Consider the following 19,821-nt stretch of genomic DNA (forward strand, 5'->3'; position numbering starts at 1 on the left):
TTCGTCGCTGGCCCCGCCCCCCGCCGTGTCCCGGCTGCCGCTGCGGGTCCTCGGTGTGCGGGGGGGGGGTCAGACAGACAGAAACCAGGGGGGGTATTTTGACTTTTATTTTGTCCCTCGTGTATTTTGGCATGTAAAGGGCACACAAGGAGGGGGGGAGGGGGGACACCGCTCGTGGCCCACCTTGCTGCCAGCCCCACACCCTCCCCGGCAGGGCAGGCAGGAGGAATCCCCCCCCCCCCCCCCATACATAAGCCACACATACACACAAGCCCCCTCCTTTCTTTCTGGACAGCAAGGAGGTGGCATTATCCCACCAAGCAGCAAAGCACTAGGGCTGTGTGTCACACGGGGGTGGGGACAGTGAGGACGTTTCCTATAGAATCAGATATTCCCACCCCCCACCCCCCCACCCCCAATCCCGGACCCCCTTCACTCATGTCCATGGGGGGCTCCAGCCCCCAGTCTATTAGTCAGGGAATTCTGGTCTCCCCCTGTGTCGCCATGAAGGGACGAGTGGGGAAAGAGGAGCAGGGGAGAGAAGGACCCTGCTTTTATCCTCACTGCCCCCACCCGTTTGTGCCCCACGCCTTCAGCCCACGCTCCCCCCACCACACACAGCAAGAGGATGTTCTAGCTGGGAATCCGCTGGTAGAAGTAGATGTAGCCCAGGTCCTTGGGGGGCTTCTCAGAAGCACAGACTTTCTGGTCGTTGTAGATCACCCACCTGCAATGGGCAGAAGGGGAGCTCAGGGACGCTATTCTGCGGCTAAGACGAGACCTGACTCCCCTCACCCACTCTCATCCCCGACCCCCCAAGACCTCTGAAGAAACAGGGGAGGACAGCGATTTAAAGCTGTACCTCTGAGTCCTCCTTATGCCATGAAAATCCCTCTTACCTGCCATCTTTCTTGATGTGACAAACATAGTGCCCACACATAGTCGAAGTGCCCATGTGGCTGATGAAGGCAAACAGCTGATATTCTTGAGAGGAGGAGGAAAGAGAGGAGTGATCAGAGAAAGAAAGGCATTTTACCCCCAAACACCCTGTGTGCAGGACCCTCTCTAGAAAAGCATCCCTGAAGGAAGCTCTGCAGGGGAGTACTTTAGAACTGGGTCTCCCATCAAGCGTGATCGTGAGGATTTGGTCTGCAGGCCAAATGTGCAGGGAAACAGATGGTAACTGCCACTTAGCCTTCTCTCTTCCAACTGTTTATTTGGCCTATTGGTCCCAGGCGGGTAATGGCAGAGATTCCCCCTCCCTGTGGCACCCAGCAGCATTGGCACTGATTCTCCACAGAGACTGGGACCTGGTTTTTCAATGGGAGCCTGAAGAAAAGCCTCCTGGGATGACTGGGAAAAAGCAGCACAGCCCTTCCTGTTGTCTTCCACTTGATGGCTCTTCCTCTGCCTCTCTCGTACTGGCTTCCAGGTAATCCCCAGCCTGAAGGGTCTAGACCCTACTTTGCCACCCCTCTCCTTTTTCTCCCTGCTTCCACCTCAACAACCAGACCAGCTCTGTGGCAGCTGCTGCTGCCAAAACCTGCAGTACTGCACGGATTAGGAGGTTGAAGTGGTGTTGAGTCTGCATCCCCAAATCCCCATTCCTACTGCTTGGAACTCACTTCCAGGCCCATCGCGCACTTTAGGACCCACAGGGATGGATTCGGAGATGGACTCGGCTGCCGAGCGTCCCTCTGAGATATCCATAGCAGCTTCTGCATCAAGGTCATCAATGTGACTAAAGATCCAATCCACAGCACGCTCCAGACTGTTGTTCTGGAAGAAAGAAGAGGAGACTATGAACTCAGGAATGCCTGTTCCTGAGAATATCCTTTCACTCTGACATCACCCATGCCTCTCACCGTGGCTCTAAGCGCTTTCATAGCCTGGTCCCGGGAGAAGCCCATGGAGACAATGGTGGCCACACTGTCTTCTGAAGGAGGGTCTGGGCAGGCAATAGTTGACCCTGGTCCACTGGATCCAGGGAGAACTAACGGGTTAGCGAAGTCTGCAGCAGAAAGCGGAACACAGGTCAGAGCATTTAGATCTCTCCAAAAGGGATACAGCCTGAGGTCCCAACTACTTCAGTTTTCTGCTGTGGTAGTGGGACGGGAAGTACAATGGCCCAGATGCAATAAGCTTCACGATGGCCATGTGGTCTTGTACCTGGATCATCCATGTGTGACATGACCCAGTTCATGGCAGCCTCAACCCCGCTGTTCCCTGTGTAATACACGGCTTTGCGGCAGGCATCCATGGGAAAGCCCATCTCCACTAGCTGGATAATCACTGACTCATCCAACATGGGTGCTGTGGGAGGACAGAGATTAGAGCCACCCGCTCCCACCCAGCCCTGCCTGCTCCATTTTGTGCAGTGTCACACAGCCCCCCCATGCCACCATTTCCTGGCTTCGTTTCACTCAAGTTCTGTCTCTCTGCTCTTCTCATCCTTTGCTACCTTTCTTCTTCAGAAGCGCAGTCTCGCACACAGGCACCCCAGGGAACAGAAGGATTCAACTCATGAACTTGGGAGCCCTGGCTCTTCCCTACCCTCCAAACCCTTACCTCCCACTGTGTTTTGTGAAAACAAAATACCTTTACCAGTTAAATCCTGTATAAACCCCAGCTCTGCCCCCTCTAAATGCTCTAGACATGCCACCTCCCCATCTTCCACAGAACAGGAACCAACAAACTCCCCTGCGTAACACCCTTGCATAACAGGCATGCAAGGGAGGCAGCCGGCATTCGCTGACAGAGGGACAGGGAAAGTCTGAGCAGGTGGAGACCGCTAGCATGGGAGACAAGACAAGGAGAGCAAGGAAATGAGTCAGGCATCAGGAAGAGAGGAGGAGAATCACTAACATGTCGGAGAGGAGAAGTGAGGGGAGCAGAAGGAGTCGTCGTCCTCGTTGCCATAGAACCCCAGGCTACCTTTGGGCTCGTCTGGTGTCACCAGTGGGGGTGCGATGTCTGGCATTTCTTCTTCTCCATCTTGCAGCCCTGTTCCCTGCAGTGCAGAGATATCCAGCTCCTCTGGCATTTCAATGGAGACATCTGCAAGATACAGTCTTGCTCAGCCTCCCCATAGGGGCAGAAACAAAGGATTCGCTTGGGATATCTAGGAAGGGTAAGTCCCTGGGGATGCAATATGCTATAGTCTGCAGCTCCTTTTGGGGTGGTTACTTTCCTCTTTGCAGTAATGACCACCATACCCATATATGACTCCCAATACCTATACGTTCTGTCCTTCTCATCCTCCTTACCAAGCTTTTTGGGCACCCAGTCCAGACCGAAAGTGAATTTCTTGATCTGGATCACCAGATAATCCGGGAAAGAGGCGAACCGTGTTGTTCTGAAAGAGATAAATAATACTTCTAAATACTTTGGCAGCAACGATTGAGGGCACCTAGTTGATTCAAGAAATCAGTGAGTAGGGTGGAGGCACGTCCAAAGGGGGGATACACACCTGCGCAGCTCTCCTATGCTGAGCTTAAAGCTCCTCAAACACAGAACCATTTCTAAAGCAGATGCTCTGACAAGATGAGACAGAATGCAACATTTACAAAATCTTGGGGGATGAGGAAAAATACTACGTTCTCTACTTTCCAATCCTGTATTTTACAAGCCTCCTCAGATTTTAGTATTTAATTAAAAGTCTAACCCTTAAGGAACGTGGAAGAAATAACATCTTTCATTAGACCGACAGATACAGCTGCAGGAACTGACAAGCTTTCAAGCACAAGAGCACTTCTTTGGCTACGAAGCAGAAGCAGTGAATTTTAAGCTAACTGAATTTGATTGAACGTTATTTAGTTAGACAGTTTGAAAGAGAAGGTGTCTGGAATCTATGAAACAGAGGGGAACATTTGTGAAGGGAGAAGCAGTAATAAGAGACAGATATTTATTATCGGGTGATAACTGTAACATCCCATAAAATTCATTTATAAGTTCAATGCTAATTCTTACTAAGAGTTTGAACACAACTCACGACTTCAAAGCAAAACAAAATGTTACTTTTCAATGTGATGGCATTATTGACTGTTCGTTTATAGTAGCTATTGCTCAATAACAGAATATTTGTTAGAAAAACACTTCCAGTTCTTTGAGGACTACTCTTTCATTGCAGAAGAACAGTCAGCAGCATCACAGCAGGAAGCTGCTTAAGTCTGTAATCTTCTCACTACACCTTTGCACTGTTGCATGTGCTGCAGGCAGTGAGACAAATTAAAGCTGTTTTTTAAACCTTGCTATTAGCATTTAAGTTAGTATTCTTCAAAATAACTCGCGCATCTGTTACACTCAGTGTTCTGCTCAAACTTTAAAAGCTAAAAACTTCCTTTAAAGAAATTTTAGAGACCATGGAAGACCAGTGTTGCCATACTGTCAGTACTGACTTTAAAGCTGTATTTTGAATTTAAAGTAAAAGCTGCTGGTTTTCTGGAATATCACTGTATTTTCATAGCCCCTCAGCAACTGAAATCTGATGGTAAGGATTTCACTAGCACTGCTGTTCTGCCCACTGTAATCCCTTGGGGGCAATCACTTCAGCACTGGCAGACTGGTTCCCCCTCTGCTTCAGTGTTCCATGGGCCCAGGGTGTGGAGCACTACAAAGCTTTGGTAACACCTCTCCCCCAAGCACCTAAAAGAAGTCCCCAAAGACACAGCTATTGCCAGTTCGTCATAGCCTAGCTGGTAACTCACACACACTCACTTGAGAGCCACAGACTTGGCCTGCAAGGCTGTGCTCCAGAAATCATCCACCTGCTCTGGAGCTCCATAGGCCTCTAGGCAGGAGCTGAAAGGCACCTTGGCTCGCACCAGCTCAGGCAGTGGCTGCTTCTCCTCCTCTGCCTGCCGCTTCTTCTCCTCATATTCCAGTAGTTCATCTAGAGAATAAAGCAGAGGAGTCAAGGACCACCTCTAGGTACCTCCAAAGCAACTGGTGTAAGCTACACCCAGAGGCAGAATAGGCCTATAGATACACGCCATCGCGAACGGAGCACAAAGTAGACAGTGTCTTCCAGAGCACTGTTCTGCTACTGCAGTCCTGTTTTGCTGTTGAATCACAGCCCAGCTTGTGGTGTCGGAGGGAAAGGTTCTAGAGGGACATCACCGTGTCACACCACCTCTGAAGAAATCAGCCTGATCCCACAAAAGCAGGTGAAGGATCAATCTGGCTTCAGATGTGGCAAGCCAGTCCTTGAGGAAGTCCCTTTCTCATTGAAGGAGTGCTGTAATAAAAGTACAGTATCCAAACCTAATGTTTGCTACTGTTCTGGCCTTGGCACATTACTCACCTTTGTTGAGGGCAGCATCCATGGGCACAGGCAGCTGCATAATATAGTCCACACGCTGGGTATATTTCACCTTTTCTGTGGCCAGGCACTTCAGCTTCTCCTCCACCAGAAAACGGAAGACCTCATTAGGGTTCTCCGAGCTGCGGCAGTTCCTCTGAAGAAAGAGAGAGATTAGAAGGATAGATGTAACGTCAGAACGCCAGAAGTAAGTATCTGCAGCAGCAGCGGTTCCACACAGGACATGGCTAAAGAGTATTCACTTCTATACCCAGTCCACTGAAAACACAGCAAAGAGTAAACTAGAGCCAACTTCTCTACCCCAGGAACCCATGCCATTGTGCTCCTAAAGAAGACAATTTACACCTCCATCTGTGCCATTCCCAAAAGAGATTTCTCCAAGGAATTAGCCCTGAAAATATGGCCAAGCATCTCTCCTTCTCTGCTCCTGCAGGTGCTAGGCAGACCATTTCCCTGTGTTCTTTCCCTCTCTCTGCTTCGATTGCCAGCTTCTCACCACCACTCCTCACCCCCTGCTTCAGGGAGAAAAAGCTGGGCTTTCCCATGATTTGACAGATAGACTCAACCATTACCTCCACCATGTTGATGAAGTGCAGAAAGAATTCCTGGGCATCCTGCTGCCGGTTAGTGGAAAATTCTGGGTGTCCCTTTCCAATGAGGGACTTAAACATGCGTGGCGCAATGCCATTTTGCATACCCTGCAAATAACAAGGTGGAAGAGGAGGGTGGTTATAATTTGCCAAGCATATGTCCTGGCATGTAGCACTCTACTCTTAGCCATGCTTTTCTTCAGGTGACAGGGCCCTGGAACGAGCGCCAGGACATGTCTTCAGAAAGGGTTCTCCCTTCTTTCCCATGTAACATACACACCTCATGCAACACACATATCATGAGGATGCTGTATTGAAGTCTAACCTTCTGATCAGGCTGCTGTTCCCCATCTGCAGAAGCTGGCTTTGAATACTCCCCAGAAAGCAGTCCATGGCCCAGTTTGGCTCTGGAATGATGAAGAAGTCACTGTTAGCATCAAAATGGTTTCTTCAATCCTACACACTCCAGGACCCACATCAACCCATCCAGCTTTAACACTGCCGTGGACTGTCAACCTTGGAGAGATCAGCTTTCTCTGCTGCACCAGCCAAGATTATCTTATCTTGGTCTGCTCTCGGGTCCCGCAAGACATCATTGATTTGAAAGTTTCTAAGACTTCTGGGCACCAATCTCAACCATTGCTTGCACATTGCGCCGAACATAAAGGAACAGCCTCCTTTTCCCGGCACAAGGGCAGCTGGTGCTGAGCCTTACAGCAGCTGCATAACAGCCAAACTAAGCTGCCGCCTGACATGGGTAAAGTAGCAGTGTGTCTAAATGACTGTGCAGGAGACAACAGGGCAGACTGAAATTGTCTGAGCCAGAAATAGCATTGCTGTGAGCAGACTGATCACATTTTCCCAGGGGAAAGATTGTCTGCATGAAGCACTTAATGGACAACAGTAACGTTCAGCGATTTACTCCTATGCTCAGCCTCTCCTACTGTTCCACATCACTCCAGTCCTTTCCCATTGCTGTTGCCATTTTTCTGGAACCAAACCCTACCAAGTCCTCCCTTTGCCAAGGCAAAAAATCTATATGGCTGCCTCAACTTAGCCCCCTCCTCAGTGAACACCTCACTTACTCCAGGCTGTCCAAATTTAGAATCCTCCCTTACCGCAGAACTCCCTTCCACAAATCCCACCTTCCACTCCTTCACTCCATATACTGCTTTGCTGTTTTAGAGAAGATGTAGCAGAGAATTCATGTATTTAAAATGCAACGCCCTCCCAAATCTTGTGTTCCTCCTTCTGTATATTCTCCTGCTATTGCTCACACGACACCTCTTGCAGGAAGCCTCTTTAGGCATACGCAAGTTATTCACTGTGAATAAAGTTGCCTAAATCTCTGTATTTCTTTACTCTTAGCCATCTGCCTCCATTGCAGAGGGCAAGTACCTTTTTGCTGTTACGCAAATAGAGTGTGCCTACCAGAAATCCCCCCGTGGTAACAGATGGTACTGCGTCCCCCACATAATACATTTAAGAGCCTCTCATGAACACTGAGGTGCACTCTGTCCTCTCCATCTAGGGCATTCAGCTGAACTTTCTTGGCTTAGATCCTTATTGATCACTGAGGATCAGTGTTTCTGGTGATGGACACGGAAACAGAGAGGCAAGGCTTGAGGGAGAAACCTGCAGCAAAGCACACTGTAGCAGCGCAGAGGGGACGCACCCAGGCAGCCTCAGCCTTCCTTCTCTCACCAAAACTCTACGTACACTTGTGTGCTGAAGTCCTGTGTGGGGTCCGAAGGTGCACTTTGGAATATCTTCTCCAGCTTGTCCACATACCTGCAAAGCAAAACAGAGCAATCTAAGGGACATATGGATTCAGCTAGTAAAAACACAGTTCTGAGCCGGATTACTGTAACAGAAGCTCCCAGCTCTAGGAGACCTTTGTACTGATCCCAGGGGATCCCAGGCTAATGGAAAGGAGTGATTAAGCTCACTTACTTTCTCTGGAAGTCTGGGATACTGAACAGCACCTGCATCACAGAATTGAGGTAGCAACTGTTGCCCAGGTTACGGATACCAGTGTACCCAGGCCCATAGAGAGGCTTGAGCTGCACGCCAGACTCCTGGATGAGCTCCCATTCCCCAATGCGCTGGTTCATGTCTATTTCCAGTTCTGTCATTGTCTTGTCTGTCTGTGGAGGGAAAGAACGGGAAAAACCCTCAAAGAAGACTCAAGGGAACACCAGTGGTGTGAAAAGGGCAACGCTGTAGAGAAACATAAGGGGTCAAATCCATTCTATTTTATTAAATGAGAAGAGAAGCCAAATACAAGAATTGTTTTCAAATATCTGAATGCCTGGGACAGAAAGAGGGATGGTAAGAAACATGGAAGAAATCTGAACCATCCCCTTTAAAGGGGCATAGAGATCATACACTAACACTGAATCCAGGGAGTGAAGCTCAGAGCCTGGGCACCTCCCTTGCCTACGGTACTGATGCAGAGCCCCATGGGAAACCTGAGGGACAGAGAAGGCAAAAAAGGCAATGGAAGAAGAAAGGCAGACGAGGCAATTCTCTGCCTGATAAAATACTGTGTTTCTTGACCAGCAATGGTTCTGCATAGCCATGGAAAGCTGGGATCCAGCTAAGAAATGTCAGAATTCCTTCTCTCCTCCTCTGGGCCTATGGGAGAACCTCCTCTCACCTTCTGCATCTTGAGCATGTCGATCCCAAAGTGAGCAAGGTGTTCTGCCAGGTTGGGATCCAACACCATATCGTCCTCATCATAGGAGTACACGTCTATGCAGGAACAGAGAGGAAAAGGAGAGACTTATCATGGCCTGTGATCTAACGTTCACTGCTGGATGAAGAGAACAGAGTGCTCAGAACTGGGAGTTTTGACAAACTGAGCAGCTGGGGTTTCTCTCCTTTCCCAGGAGAGTAACACAACAGACAGAATATTGAGGTTCCTCCAAACCACGTGACAAGACAGCTTTGTCACTGATCAAGGTATATGTATGTCTGGAGCGAGGGAAGTGGGTTACTGTGCCATATACTCTGCTCAGGCTTTGGACACAAAATTATTTGATAAATGTCCCACCACAGAAAACAGCAGCAACCTGGATAACTATTCTAAAACCCTTCAAATTACAAGAGAGGGGAGGAGGAAGGCAAGGTTTTGTCAGCTGGTTCTTTGCCTGCCACAAGAAACAGGTCAGAGTGGGAAAGTTCACAGTAGGATGACGTGGAATGTTCCAGGTCATAAGATGGGCAACAACAGCCTGGAAATCCTCCCTGACTTCCCCTGTCAGAGACCACAGTCAGCCTGAGTGGTGCCTGGCATCTATAACCTTCAGAGGTTCCCCCTTCTCACCAGCTCCATCAGGAGTAATTGTTCCCAGTTTCACAGCCAGTGGGTAGCCAGTTTCCCGGTAATGCTCGACTGCGTGATTGTTGCCACCACTGCCATCAAAATAGCGCCGACCACAGAGGATGGCTCCATCGGTCATGTTCAGCCACAGGTTCTCCCTCATGTCACACTTGCTGCACTTCCAGCCACTATTGACAAGGAACAGAGAAAAAAGAGATTAGGGTGAAAACCCTGGGGTTCTACCTCTCAAGCCCTCTCCATTACTACCCACTGACCATAGTATAAGCAATCTCATTCCTCTCTTACTTCAGAACATTGAACATCCTGAAATACCTTAGTTTGCCATTTCCCCTGAATTTACTATGACAAGGCACGCTCAAAAGACTCACAAAAAATGTCCCATCTGCTGCTGCAGTCCAGGACAGGAGAAGAAGGTGATGGGGTTGGGTCTGGGATACAGAGTTATACAGCTTAGTTTCAGTACTATGCTCACCATGGTGGGATGCGGACATCATTCTGAAGTTGATGCAGGGAAAAGGCATGTTTGGAAACACGTCGAACTTCCCCATCCCAAGCCTGCACTTCCTGCTTCCGTGATGCTGAATCTGCTGTCAGGATGGCCTCGACTGCACTGGCAATCTGGAATTAGGACAGCAGGAAAAAAAAGAAATGAAGGGCACAAGGAAAGAAGCTTCCAGTGCCACAGCACTTCACATTTAGGCTCAGATCGGCAAGTCAGTCGTGCTAGGACAGCATTCAGGAGCCTCCGTCACAAGCCAGGACTCCGTAATATAAAGCATGGTATAAGTGCAGAACAACCCTGCTTACTGCAAGATGAGACTTCACAGCAGCTCTGCAGGATCCCTTTTACAGGCCAGCAGTTTGTTCTCTGTAATGGTGTACTTCCTCCCTGCCAATAGAAAACACAGCTCTCCATGCAAACATACCCTGTCTTTGACCATGTCTGGTAGTCCCTCCAGCCCATCACGAGGAATATCCAAATGCTCTGGGAAAATTACTATTTTTACATCTTCGTCATATTCAAACTTTTCCTCTGTGATGTCAAATCCACCTTCTACACCTACAGGAAGAAAAAGCATTGTGGAAACAGGTAAAACCAAACAGCTTGCCAAGCTTCTTTGCCCACAGCTTACATGAAATAAGGCGCCACGACTAAGGCAAAGCCCTAGATCAATGATACACAATCTTTCTTCCATTTCTGGATCCCAAAGTTTCTGCTGGCGGTGTGGACTTCACAGGAGCAAATCAAAGCCTAACGACAATAGGTTTGTTTTTTCCCAGCTCTTTTTACAGATGCTTAGAAGGAATCTCCCGACCCTGACTACAAACAGAAAAAAGACGACATGCTCTAGAGAGACATTGGCCAGGAAAGAGCCATGATAAAGCACTGCTGGTTCATCCTTCACAGTACACCCAAGACAATCAATGGAGATGTGCATGAAGAGATCATATTCTAACCCGGTTCAAAGGTCTACTCTACTAGCATCTTTAAAGGATCCTGGCTCTGCTTCTTGCCTCTTCCAGGAAGGACAATTCAGAGTTCTGAACTTAAGCAAGGAAAACCAGGGGTTCTTCTGGAACCGGAACATCCAGAATTACCAAAAAAGTCTCAGGAAAGATCTAGTGCTAGTAGTTTCTCATGCCCACCTAGCCATGCTTTCCAGAAGTTGCAAAAGAAATGGGAGATCCATACACAGCAGGTTATTTGCCAGTTGTCAAGAGTCATGATGGACGCTCACCAAAAAGTAACATTTGCAGTGGAGGGAACAGTTTCTGATTTATATAGGTACTCAGGAAAAAACCTTAGCCTGCCTTGTTTTCCAAGCATTGCCACCTTACATCCCAGAGGGAAATGGGCAGAAGGCACATGGCTTACTAGCAGCCTTAACTCCCTATGCTTTTTTTAAACTGAATTTCCTTTATTTCTTTAAAAATGGCATGCTGTGACTGCAGTGGATCTCTGCAACAGATCTCTGAAGATCTGTCGCTGCAACAAATCTCTGAAGGGAATACGAGTTGAGCCTCAGCCTCAAGAATCCTGTGTGAGACACATTTCTGATAACCATTACTGCATTTAGTTAAAATGTTGAAAAAAAAAAACCCGGTTCCCACAGTATCTCCTGCAACTCTCCCCTCAAATACCTACATTTTTTAGACTATGCACAAACTGCCACGTATGAATGCAGGTGCTGCAAGCCTGAGTGATTTTAGAAATACCTGAAAACAGTCACCAGCATCATGCAACAACATACCCAGATAATCCTCCCCTGTGCTAACTCTTTAGCACATCCCAGAGAGGATCTCCTGCCATCACTTCATAGAGTAAAGCAATCCCTCAGGGTATTATACAATTCCTGAACTCTAAACAAACTAAAAAAGACCAGTGAGGTCCCCTCAGGTGGCTACATGAACCTTCTGAGGCTGCAGATGAGGAAAAGGGTCTTCAGCCAGCAGAGTGCCTCCTAGCCCTTTTCCCCCCCATGTATAGCCAACAGCTTGCCATGAGGTACACTGCCTCCCACTCCACGGTTATATCCAAGCACCACAAACTCCGAGAGTCATCCAACCAACATGCAGCCAGGGAGGCAAGCACTATACTTTGTGGGTTTTTTTTTTTTTCCCCCCCATGGAGAGGGAAGCTGAGGTACAGAGAGATCAAAGGCTACATTTTGCAGCCAATGACATTTTGCTCCTACATCTTTCTAGTACTTAAAAAAATCTCCCATGTCAGTATTAGCTAAACCACCACCGTTTAGCTAAAAAAGAGGAAAAAAACCCCTCTCCTACATTTGAGATCACTGCCTCACAGTGCTAATACTTTCTTTTATTCTCTCCCACTCCATTCACGCCACTAAGCTGTTATCACAGGCAGCTATTTGCTGACCCAGTGACAACGCTTGTCTCAAGACCTTTGTAGAATTGGGGATGCAGAAATAACTCATAATGCAGACCGGGCCTCATCTCTCCAGAAGCAGCATAGTAATATACATACAAGCGCTGGCTATCTGAAGAAACAAAGATTCTAGTCTCAATTTTGCTAGGAGTGACCACTGGGACTCCATTCACCCCACCATAAAAACCGGGAGCAGCTGAAAGTCTTAATGTTGGTGTTTGCGCTGTGGTAGCAGCGGAGTCACTGGGCATCTACTACACAATGGCACAGCCAAGGAAAAAGTGAGCAAAAACCAAGATGTACACGGCCAGGTTCTGGATTTCCCTCTAGTGGTCAGCTTCCAGCAAGCCAAGAACCTGTTACTGCTAAAAAATGTTCCTATGCTCTGCTTTACAGATCTCCATAATGGTTCAGAGATTACTGAATTTGGAGCCAAGAGAGACTCCTCCAAATAAGCAGCATCTTCGCTGATTGCCATGAGAGCCTTTTCAGTCAGTGCAAGAGAGTAATGGAACACCAGCTCTGCTCTTCCAAAAAAAGGCTTGTTTTTTATATTTTAATGCTCATGTGTATTTCCTCCAGTATCAGCATTGTATTTCAAAGAACTATCGAGCCCAAAATGTTAATACAGCATTTACTGGTAATTTCTTTCCCATCTACATAAATAACACTAGTTTGATACCTGACAAGTTTAAAAAACAGGTTTTCTATCAGAAATTTCAAACTTTTCTCAGACTTAGACATTTTCGCAAACTAAAAAGCAACAGCCCCACAATGGTTATACCCACACCAAGCTGAGTCAGGCATACGGAGTTAAGAGAGGATGCAAAACATATTTATCTACAGAAAACACAATGCAACTCTGAACGCAGAACAAAACCACCACCTCAGCAACTGTTTTGCAAAAACTGCCCACCTAAGACAGACTAGAAAACATAAAGTTTTAATTCGGTTGTAGAATACTAGCTTCAACTACCCCAAAAGAGGACAGGCAAAAAAAGATGTGCCACAGAGCCAGGCAGCTCCAGACGACTGGTTCGAAACAACAAGGACGATACGGTACGCAAGTGCTTTCTTACCAATAGCCAAGCGAGTTGGTTTCTTCCTTGGGGGGTCCCCAGCACTGGAGTTGGTGTCTTCTTCCTTCTGTTTCGTTGAGAAGAAATGGAGAAATAGAGTTAGGGGGGGCGGGCAAGCTGTAGCAAGCCTTAAGGATTGAAATTAAGCTACTCTGAAAACAGAAAGAGGCCAGGCAGAAATAGCGTGGGCAATCCGTACAACAATTCACCATAAGCGGAGCTGAAGAACTGGTGTACCTCAATTCACCAAGAAAAACATCAGTTACATTTGAGGAGAGAGAACACCGTATCTGACTGAATACAGAGACACAGCCCAGCTCTCAATTTCAAAACAAGTTTGATTTTTTTTTTTTTTTTTTTATATTTTACCAGTTTACGTGTTCTTTTGAGGTGCAGGTAGACCCGCTGGCCTGTTTTCTGATAGTGCTTTTCCACATACTGCTTCCCAAAGCCCAGGAACGTGTTCATGCAGATATACAAGCCGCCATCTGACTCCTGGGAGGAAGGAGAGATAAAAACTCAAGGGAGGTGGTAAAGAATGCCATTCCAACTGCTAGGATAGGCACAGACTTCCCTCTAGGAACACTACTCGTTATCCACTAAATCATGGCTACAGCTTATTCCTACGTACCAGCCACCGAGTAGCTAGTCGGAAATAAGATGGCAAGCCCCAGCCTGGCTGTCCTAGAAGAACAGGTACTTCTGTCAAGATGATGCATTTAATAAGCTATTTGCCTGTTCCTTTATGTCAGGATGCTACCGATTCAGGAAAGCCTGAGTGAGATTCCTCAGAAGCTTATCGCGCAAAAGGCCCTTAGCACGCACAGTTCACAAATGCAGAGCACGGTACAACCATCACCAACCAAACCGTGGCACCCTGTCTGAAAGCGTAATTCCCGGCGCCACAGGGAATGCTGCCAAACTACAGTGTAAGGAAGGTTAACAGACCACTGTTTATTTTTGCTGCTGCATTCGAAAGCTTGCGAGCAGCTCCAAAACGGATACAGAGTGAGCCCTCCCCATCCCAGAAGCACCTGGAAAACGCCACGCTCGTTCAGCAGAGATACCCTTTTTAAATCAAAGGGGCTCGGGACCCAAACGCAGAGGCTGGAGAAGAAGGAAACCACCAAGAAGCTCTCAGCCTGCTTCCCAACCCGAAGCAGCCGGGACAGAGTCAGAGCGGGGAGTGCGTGGACAGGCACCCCCGCGGGGCTCCGGGAGGGAAAGAGGGCCAGGCTGCCGTGTGCTGCTTCCTCGAAGGACCCGTATCTTCCAGCCGCAGCCCAATTCCTTCTGGTGGGCCGGGGCACAGCCCCGACGGGTGAAGCCGAGGAGCCGGGGGGGGGGGGGGGCGGACACCCTCGCCCTCCGGGGCCTCCCCAGGTCCGCCTAGGCCAGGCGGGGGTAGGGAGGGAGGAGCAGGGATGCCGGCGGGGTGGAGACGGCTGGAGAAGGGACCACTGCCATCTTAATGACACAGCACCGACTCGCCCCCCCCCCGCCTGCCGGGCCACGCCGCCCGGTGAGGCCGGAGGCTCAGAGCCGGGCAGGGCGGGACCCCCGACCCGCTCCCCGCCGCCGCCAAGGGCCAGGGCCGGGGTCGGGGCGTCTTCCCCCTCCCCGTCCCGGCAAGCCCCGCTACAGCGGAGCCGGTAGGGCGTCGGGGGCGGGGGGGGAGTAGAGGGGGGGCACCGGCTCTCCAGGCGGGCCGGGCCGGCGACCGAACGGGGCGAGCGACCTGCCCACGCCCGCTCCGGCCCCAGAACTACAGCCCCCATCGCCCCGCGGCCGGCAGGAGCGCGACGCGGGGCACGCCGGTCTCTGTAGTCCCGGAGGACCCGGCGTCCCGCCCGGGCGCCGGCCGCTCCCCGTTACCGGGGAACCACAAATCCCATCGCGCCCCGCGGAAGCGGCGGCCGCCCGGCCCCCCGCCCCGCCGGGAGGGTGGGCTGGGAGCGGGCCGGAGCCGGGGGCAGCCCGGCGGAGCGGACGGGCCGGCCGCGGGGAGCGCTTACCGGCGTGTCAAAGGAAAAGGCGCACTCGTCCTTGTGGACCCGGTCGCCGGCCTTGGGCACCCGGATGGACGGCAACACCGAGAGCAGCGCCTCGCTCAGCTCCGCCATGACAGCGGCTCACTGCTGCACCGCCCACGGCCCCACCCTAACCAATCGGAGCCCGGCGCGGTCAGGCGGGCTCTGGCCAATCCGGCGCCTCAAGGGCGAGGCTGAGGGAGGGGACGGGCGGCACCGCCCGGCCGGTTGGCCCAATCGCAGCCATCCTTCTGCCGTCGCGGGTGGGGCTGGGGGGGAGGTGCCGGGCTCCTCGGCCAATAGGGGCGGGGAGCTCCCCGGAGATTGACAGCAGGCCGGCGGCGGGCGAGGCGGGACGTTGCCGGGCGGAGACTGCGGAGCCGCCGGGCGGCCCCAGCGGGACATGAGGGGCGGGGCGGGGCGGGGCGGCGCGAGTCGGGTCCCTCCTCCGCGCAGAGGGCCAATGGGACGGCGCTTCCCGAGGCGCGGGAAATTTGAATCGCGGCGGCCGGTGGGGCGGGGCAGCGCAGCAGCGCGGTGCCCGCCGCCATGGGGGTCTCCGGTAGCGCCCCGGTCGCCCCCCACAACAAGCACCTGGCGCACGTCAGCGACCCCCGCTCCCCCAGCGCCGGCATCTTCCGCACCCCCATCGAGGTAGGCGCCCTCCCGCCCGCCTTCCCCCGCGGCGGACCCCGGCCCGCCGCCCCCACACGCCTAGCTCTCTCCGCAGGTGGTGAGCTCCCCGGCGGGCAGCCCTCAGCCCGGTGCCGCCGAGCCGGTGGCGGGGAGCAGGCAGGCCCAGGACCCGCGGTCGCCCACGCCCGGTGTCTCCCACACTCCCAGGAGAGCGGTGTCGAGTGGTGAGTGAGGTCTCCCCGGGTGGGTGGGTGGGTGGGCTGCCCGGTGGCTCACCCCATCCTCCCCCCGTCCCTTCCCGGCAGAGAGCCTGGACCGCCTGGTGAGGCAGCTCAGCGAGGTCTTCGGGGCCGAGGCCGCGGCCCAGGAGCCGGGACCGGCCAGTCCCGACGAGGAGCCGGTAGTGGAAGAACCGGCCCGACGGAGCTCCCCGCCCGCCGTCGCCCCGGGGGAAGAAGCGGAGAGGCCGCCCTCTCCCAGCGCAGCCCCGGCTCGGCCAGGCCGCCTTGCCGGGCCTGGCTTCTCCTCGGGTAAGTGTGTGTGTGGGGGGGTCCCACGGGTAAAGCTCCGTGTGCCTGGGGAGCGTCGCGGTCCGTGGGACGAGCAGGTCGACGCCCTCCGGTGCGTGGGCCTTCTCCTGGCTCCCGTCCTCACGGAGACCTTGTCCGTTCCCCCCCCTCCCCGGTTCGGCTGTCCCCCGTCGCCTCGGGCAGCCTGGCCTTGGGGGTCTGCAGCGGGCAGGCCGGGGGGGCCCCCTTTGGGAACTGTTCTTTTATCGAACCGATTTCTTGCCAGGAGTTGAAAAACCACGTTTTCAATCGGTAGTCAAAATCGAGAGGTAAATATGCTTCTCTAAGAGGTGAATGCCATCTCTTTCACTCTCTGAGACGGGCTTGTAATCGTGGAGGCCTGTTCAGCAGGACCTTGGAGTTTCTCCTTGGGAAGAGCTGGGAAGCAAGGGTGGGAAGCACATCTAAGCGCTATGGCTGAGCGGTGCTGAGAGGCTTTAATTTAATACAGACTGTGCTTCAGAAAACTCCGCTGAGCGTCTCTCCGATGAGGACAGGCTGGGAGCTGGGACTGTTCAGCCTGGAGAAGAGAAGGCTCAGGGGGATCTTACTAATAAGTATAAATACCTGAAGGGAGGGTATAAGGCAGAACCAGGCTCTTCTCAGTGGTGCCCAGTGATGGCACCAGAGGCGATGGACACAAACTGGACTGTAGGAAGCTCCATCTGACCATCAGGAAACACTTTTTTCACTGTGAGGATGACCAAGCACTGGAGCAGGTTTGCCCAGGGAGGTTACAGAGTCTCTATTCTTGGAGATATTCAAAAGCCATCTGGACATGGTCCTGGGCAACCTGCTCTAGGTGGCCATACTGGAGCAGGGGGTTTGGACCAGATGACCTCCAGAGTTCCCTTCCAACCTCAACCTTTCTGTGATCCCTTTACCTGGAAGTCCTTGGGTAATAGGCTTTGCTGTTCAGTCAAGCAAGCTAGATGATGAAGGCCAGGAGGCATTTAAAATCCGGGACCCTCTAGCCTTGTTGTGACACTGACGTGTTTCCTTCTGTCACTAGGGAGCAAGCCCGTAAGACGCAAGACCAATAACAAAATCATGACAACATCTGGTGGAACTGGCCGCTCTCCCCTCAGCATCCTACAAGATGATAACTCCCCCAGTGCTCCTGCCCCTCGCCAGGTAAACCTTAATGAACCATACTGTGGGAGGGAGAATGGGCTGAAAAAGCCCCAAATCCTTCAGTTTCTTTATTTTGTAGGGCCCCAGTTTGGAACTGGTGATTTCGTAAGTGTTTTTCAGTGGGTCAGTCTTGTCCCTAGAGGCCTCCAAGTCTTGTTCAATGTCTGTATCTTTGGCCTTACCGTGATATTGCCCACTTCAGTGCATCCTTTCTCTTTAGGCCGTAGAAAGAATTCCAACACTCTTGGGCATTGTCACAAGAGAGCCAAAGCTGAAGGGTCTGAAAATGGGCTATGTGTTCCACTGAGAATAAACTAACCCTCAATTAACTCATGTTTTATGCTGTATGCTTGGTATTTTTTGTTTCTCTAGGGTAAGAGGCATGCGCTGGGAGAGAACCTTGGGGAGAAGAAGGAAGTGACGGTGGATCTGAGCAGGAGCCTCAAATCTGGGAACTGTGCTTGGAGAGACTTGAACAAAGAGAACCAACGGTGTCCTTTTGTGGAGAACTAGAGATTTCCTTTTCCAGGATCTTGCTGTAATTTACTTCTATGTTTTGAGAGTCTTCTAGGAGCGAGAAACCCCTCAATAGACTGAAACTTGACTTGTGGTTGCTCTTTTCACCTGTCCCTGTTGCAGAAAAGGGAAAGAGCACACACTCTCTCTCCTAGCTTTGCATGTCTTATGCACAGTACAGACTTTAGCTCTTCTGTTGTATATTAGCTGTATTGACTTATTGTAGAGTTTTTACCTGTAGCGAATAAATTTGCATTAAATTTTTGCTGACTTTATGTCCTGATAGGTCAGTAGGAGCCCCCTGCTTGCCCAGTGCAATGTCTTCTTTGGGGACAAGGATTCAGGAACAAATAGTTCAGCCTTCTATTAGGCCTAAAACTCAGCTCTGTCTGCTGCCTGTAACATGCCACCACAGAGCTGTGCTGAGAAGTCTCTGACCTTGAACCCACTTACTATAGAACGGGCTGGGAAGCTGCAGCTCTGTGCGGGCGAGTATTTAGTGTCACTTCTGGAGTTCTGCTGTGCCTACACTGACCTGAAGCTAATGTATACAAAGGACAGCAGCCTGTGGCAAGGGTCTGGCTTGAGGGTGAGATCCAAAATAGGATGAGATGGCATTGTGCGTTAACATCTTGACCTTCTGTTGATAAGTCACTACACCTTGTTGACCTTCAACTCTCCCTAGCAGAGCCTTGGGACCCCAGCATGTTGCTAGGAGCCAGCGAGTGGAATAGGGGCTGAATATAATGGCCGTGTCCTGTAATTGAGCTCAAATTGCCAAAGTTTGCAAGGATGCATTTTCAGCTCCCTATCCCCACTTTTAGGGCGGCAAGCCTCTGGACTAACAGCCTCTTCTCAACTACGACATAGGTAGGAACACCCTCCCCTGGAGACCCTGAGGTAGAGCAAGGCCTGCAGATAAGTTCTCTGGATGGGATCAGCTGGCAGTATTTGGGGAAGGAGAGTTTGCAGTAGCTCATTGCAATGCTGGAAAGAACACAGCCTGCAGTGCTTATGTGAGCTTTCTTTATTTGCCTGGGCTATGAAGATCTATAACAGACTTGAAAACAGGGGTTGGTGGCTACTGGTTAGACAGGGTCACCACATGATGCAGGAGTGAGGCAAAAAGAGAAGGAACAGCAAGAAGCAGACAATAAATAAGAATAAATATAATATTCCCTGGTATTCTGGCAGGTCTGAGGGCTACCTTTCCCCCATTTATGCATAGATAAGACTTGAGCTATGTCTTCCCCAATGGAAAATGAGCCCCATTTACACTAGCTTTTTGTTTGAGGTTGCATGGTAGAAATCTCAAATCCAGTACGCCTCTAAGGCTGTCTGCAGGGATATAGGACAGCTGTGCAGGGAAGCTAGGTAGAGTCAAATCGGGGACAGAGCTTAGTCTGGAACAGAGGTGTTGGATAAGGGGTCTTCTGAAGGGTGGGTGTCAACACGGGTAGAGGCGGTCAAAGGAAGACGCAGGGTGTCTGCACTGTACTGTAAAGTCCTGAGACATGGTGAACGGTGTTTTGGAGGTCTTCAAGCCCGCACGAGGCTGGAAGCTGCTGGGCCTGTTTAGAGATGGAGAGAAGGGCCAGTGTGTGTGCTCCTGCTCCCCAGCTCCTCCTGCTCCCCAGCTCCTGCTCCCCAGCTCCCCCTGCTCCCCTTCCCCTTTCACTCTGGGAGACCCCTACAAGTGACCTGTGTC

The 19,821-nt window shown here is 51.1% G+C and overlaps 2 protein-coding genes across 5 annotated transcripts; one reads left to right on the top strand and one right to left on the bottom strand.

Moving 5' to 3' along the window:
• Nucleotides 1–92: 92 nt before the first annotated feature.
• USP5 (ubiquitin specific peptidase 5) lies at nucleotides 93–15,399 on the bottom strand. Of its 3 annotated transcripts, none has more exons than XM_049824818.1 (20): nucleotides 15,244–15,399; nucleotides 13,598–13,723; nucleotides 13,229–13,295; nucleotides 10,183–10,316; nucleotides 9,729–9,874; nucleotides 9,239–9,423; nucleotides 8,570–8,664; nucleotides 7,864–8,057; nucleotides 7,630–7,701; nucleotides 6,236–6,317; nucleotides 5,893–6,018; nucleotides 5,303–5,456; nucleotides 4,717–4,891; nucleotides 3,267–3,355; nucleotides 2,935–3,057; nucleotides 2,170–2,313; nucleotides 1,866–2,011; nucleotides 1,626–1,779; nucleotides 900–984; nucleotides 93–727 (listed from the first exon to the last, which is right to left on the bottom strand). In XM_049824818.1, the coding sequence occupies exons 1-20, from the start codon at nucleotides 15,349–15,351 to the stop codon at nucleotides 634–636; spliced, it is 2,499 nt and encodes an 832-aa protein (XP_049680775.1). In that variant the 5' UTR covers nucleotides 15,352–15,399; the 3' UTR covers nucleotides 93–633. The 3 variants fall into 3 exon arrangements, with proteins under 3 accessions (XP_049680775.1, XP_049680774.1, XP_049680776.1); XM_049824817.1 differs by having other exon boundaries at nucleotides 2,866–3,057; XM_049824819.1 differs by lacking the exon at nucleotides 15,244–15,399 and adding an exon at nucleotides 14,263–14,541 and having other exon boundaries at nucleotides 2,866–3,057.
• A 385-nt stretch (nucleotides 15,400–15,784) lies between these two features.
• On the top strand, nucleotides 15,785–18,785 carry CDCA3 (cell division cycle associated 3). Of its 2 annotated transcripts, XM_049824836.1 has the most exons (5): nucleotides 15,785–15,912; nucleotides 15,989–16,118; nucleotides 16,200–16,424; nucleotides 17,476–17,597; nucleotides 17,970–18,785. In XM_049824836.1, exons 1-5 carry the CDS (start codon nucleotides 15,808–15,810, stop codon nucleotides 18,108–18,110), a joined length of 723 nt encoding a protein of 240 aa, XP_049680793.1. In that variant the 5' UTR covers nucleotides 15,785–15,807; the 3' UTR covers nucleotides 18,111–18,785. The 2 variants fall into 2 exon arrangements, with proteins under 2 accessions (XP_049680793.1, XP_049680792.1); XM_049824835.1 differs by lacking the exon at nucleotides 17,970–18,785 and having other exon boundaries at nucleotides 17,476–17,946.
• Nucleotides 18,786–19,821: the final 1,036 nt, after the last annotated feature.

The sequence above is a fragment of the Accipiter gentilis genome, chromosome 21 (assembly GCF_929443795.1).
Source record: "Accipiter gentilis chromosome 21, bAccGen1.1, whole genome shotgun sequence".
NCBI classification, from domain to species: Eukaryota; Metazoa; Chordata; class Aves; order Accipitriformes; family Accipitridae; genus Astur; species Astur gentilis.

Excerpts from the sequence above, each read along its gene's own strand:
- CDCA3 (XM_049824835.1), top strand. The coding sequence starts at position 15,808 with ATGGGGGTCTCCGGTAGCGCCCCGGTCGCCCCCCACAACAAGCACCTG. Across the intron at positions 15,913-15,988 it reads TCTTCCGCACCCCCATCGAG|GTGGTGAGCTCCCCGGCGGG; the intron begins GTAGGCGCCCTC and ends CTCTCTCCGCAG. Across the intron at positions 16,425-17,475 it reads CGGGCCTGGCTTCTCCTCGG|GGAGCAAGCCCGTAAGACGC; the intron begins GTAAGTGTGTGT and ends TTCTGTCACTAG.
- USP5 (XM_049824817.1), bottom strand. The coding sequence starts at position 15,351 with ATGGCGGAGCTGAGCGAGGCGCTGCTCTCGGTGTTGCCGTCCATCCGG. Across the intron at positions 3,356-4,716 it reads GCCAAGTCTGTGGCTCTCAA|AACAACACGGTTCGCCTCTT; the intron begins GTGAGTGTGTGT and ends TATCTCTTTCAG. Across the intron at positions 1,780-1,865 it reads TGAAAGCGCTTAGAGCCACG|AACAACAGTCTGGAGCGTGC; the intron begins GTGAGAGGCATG and ends TCTTTCTTCCAG.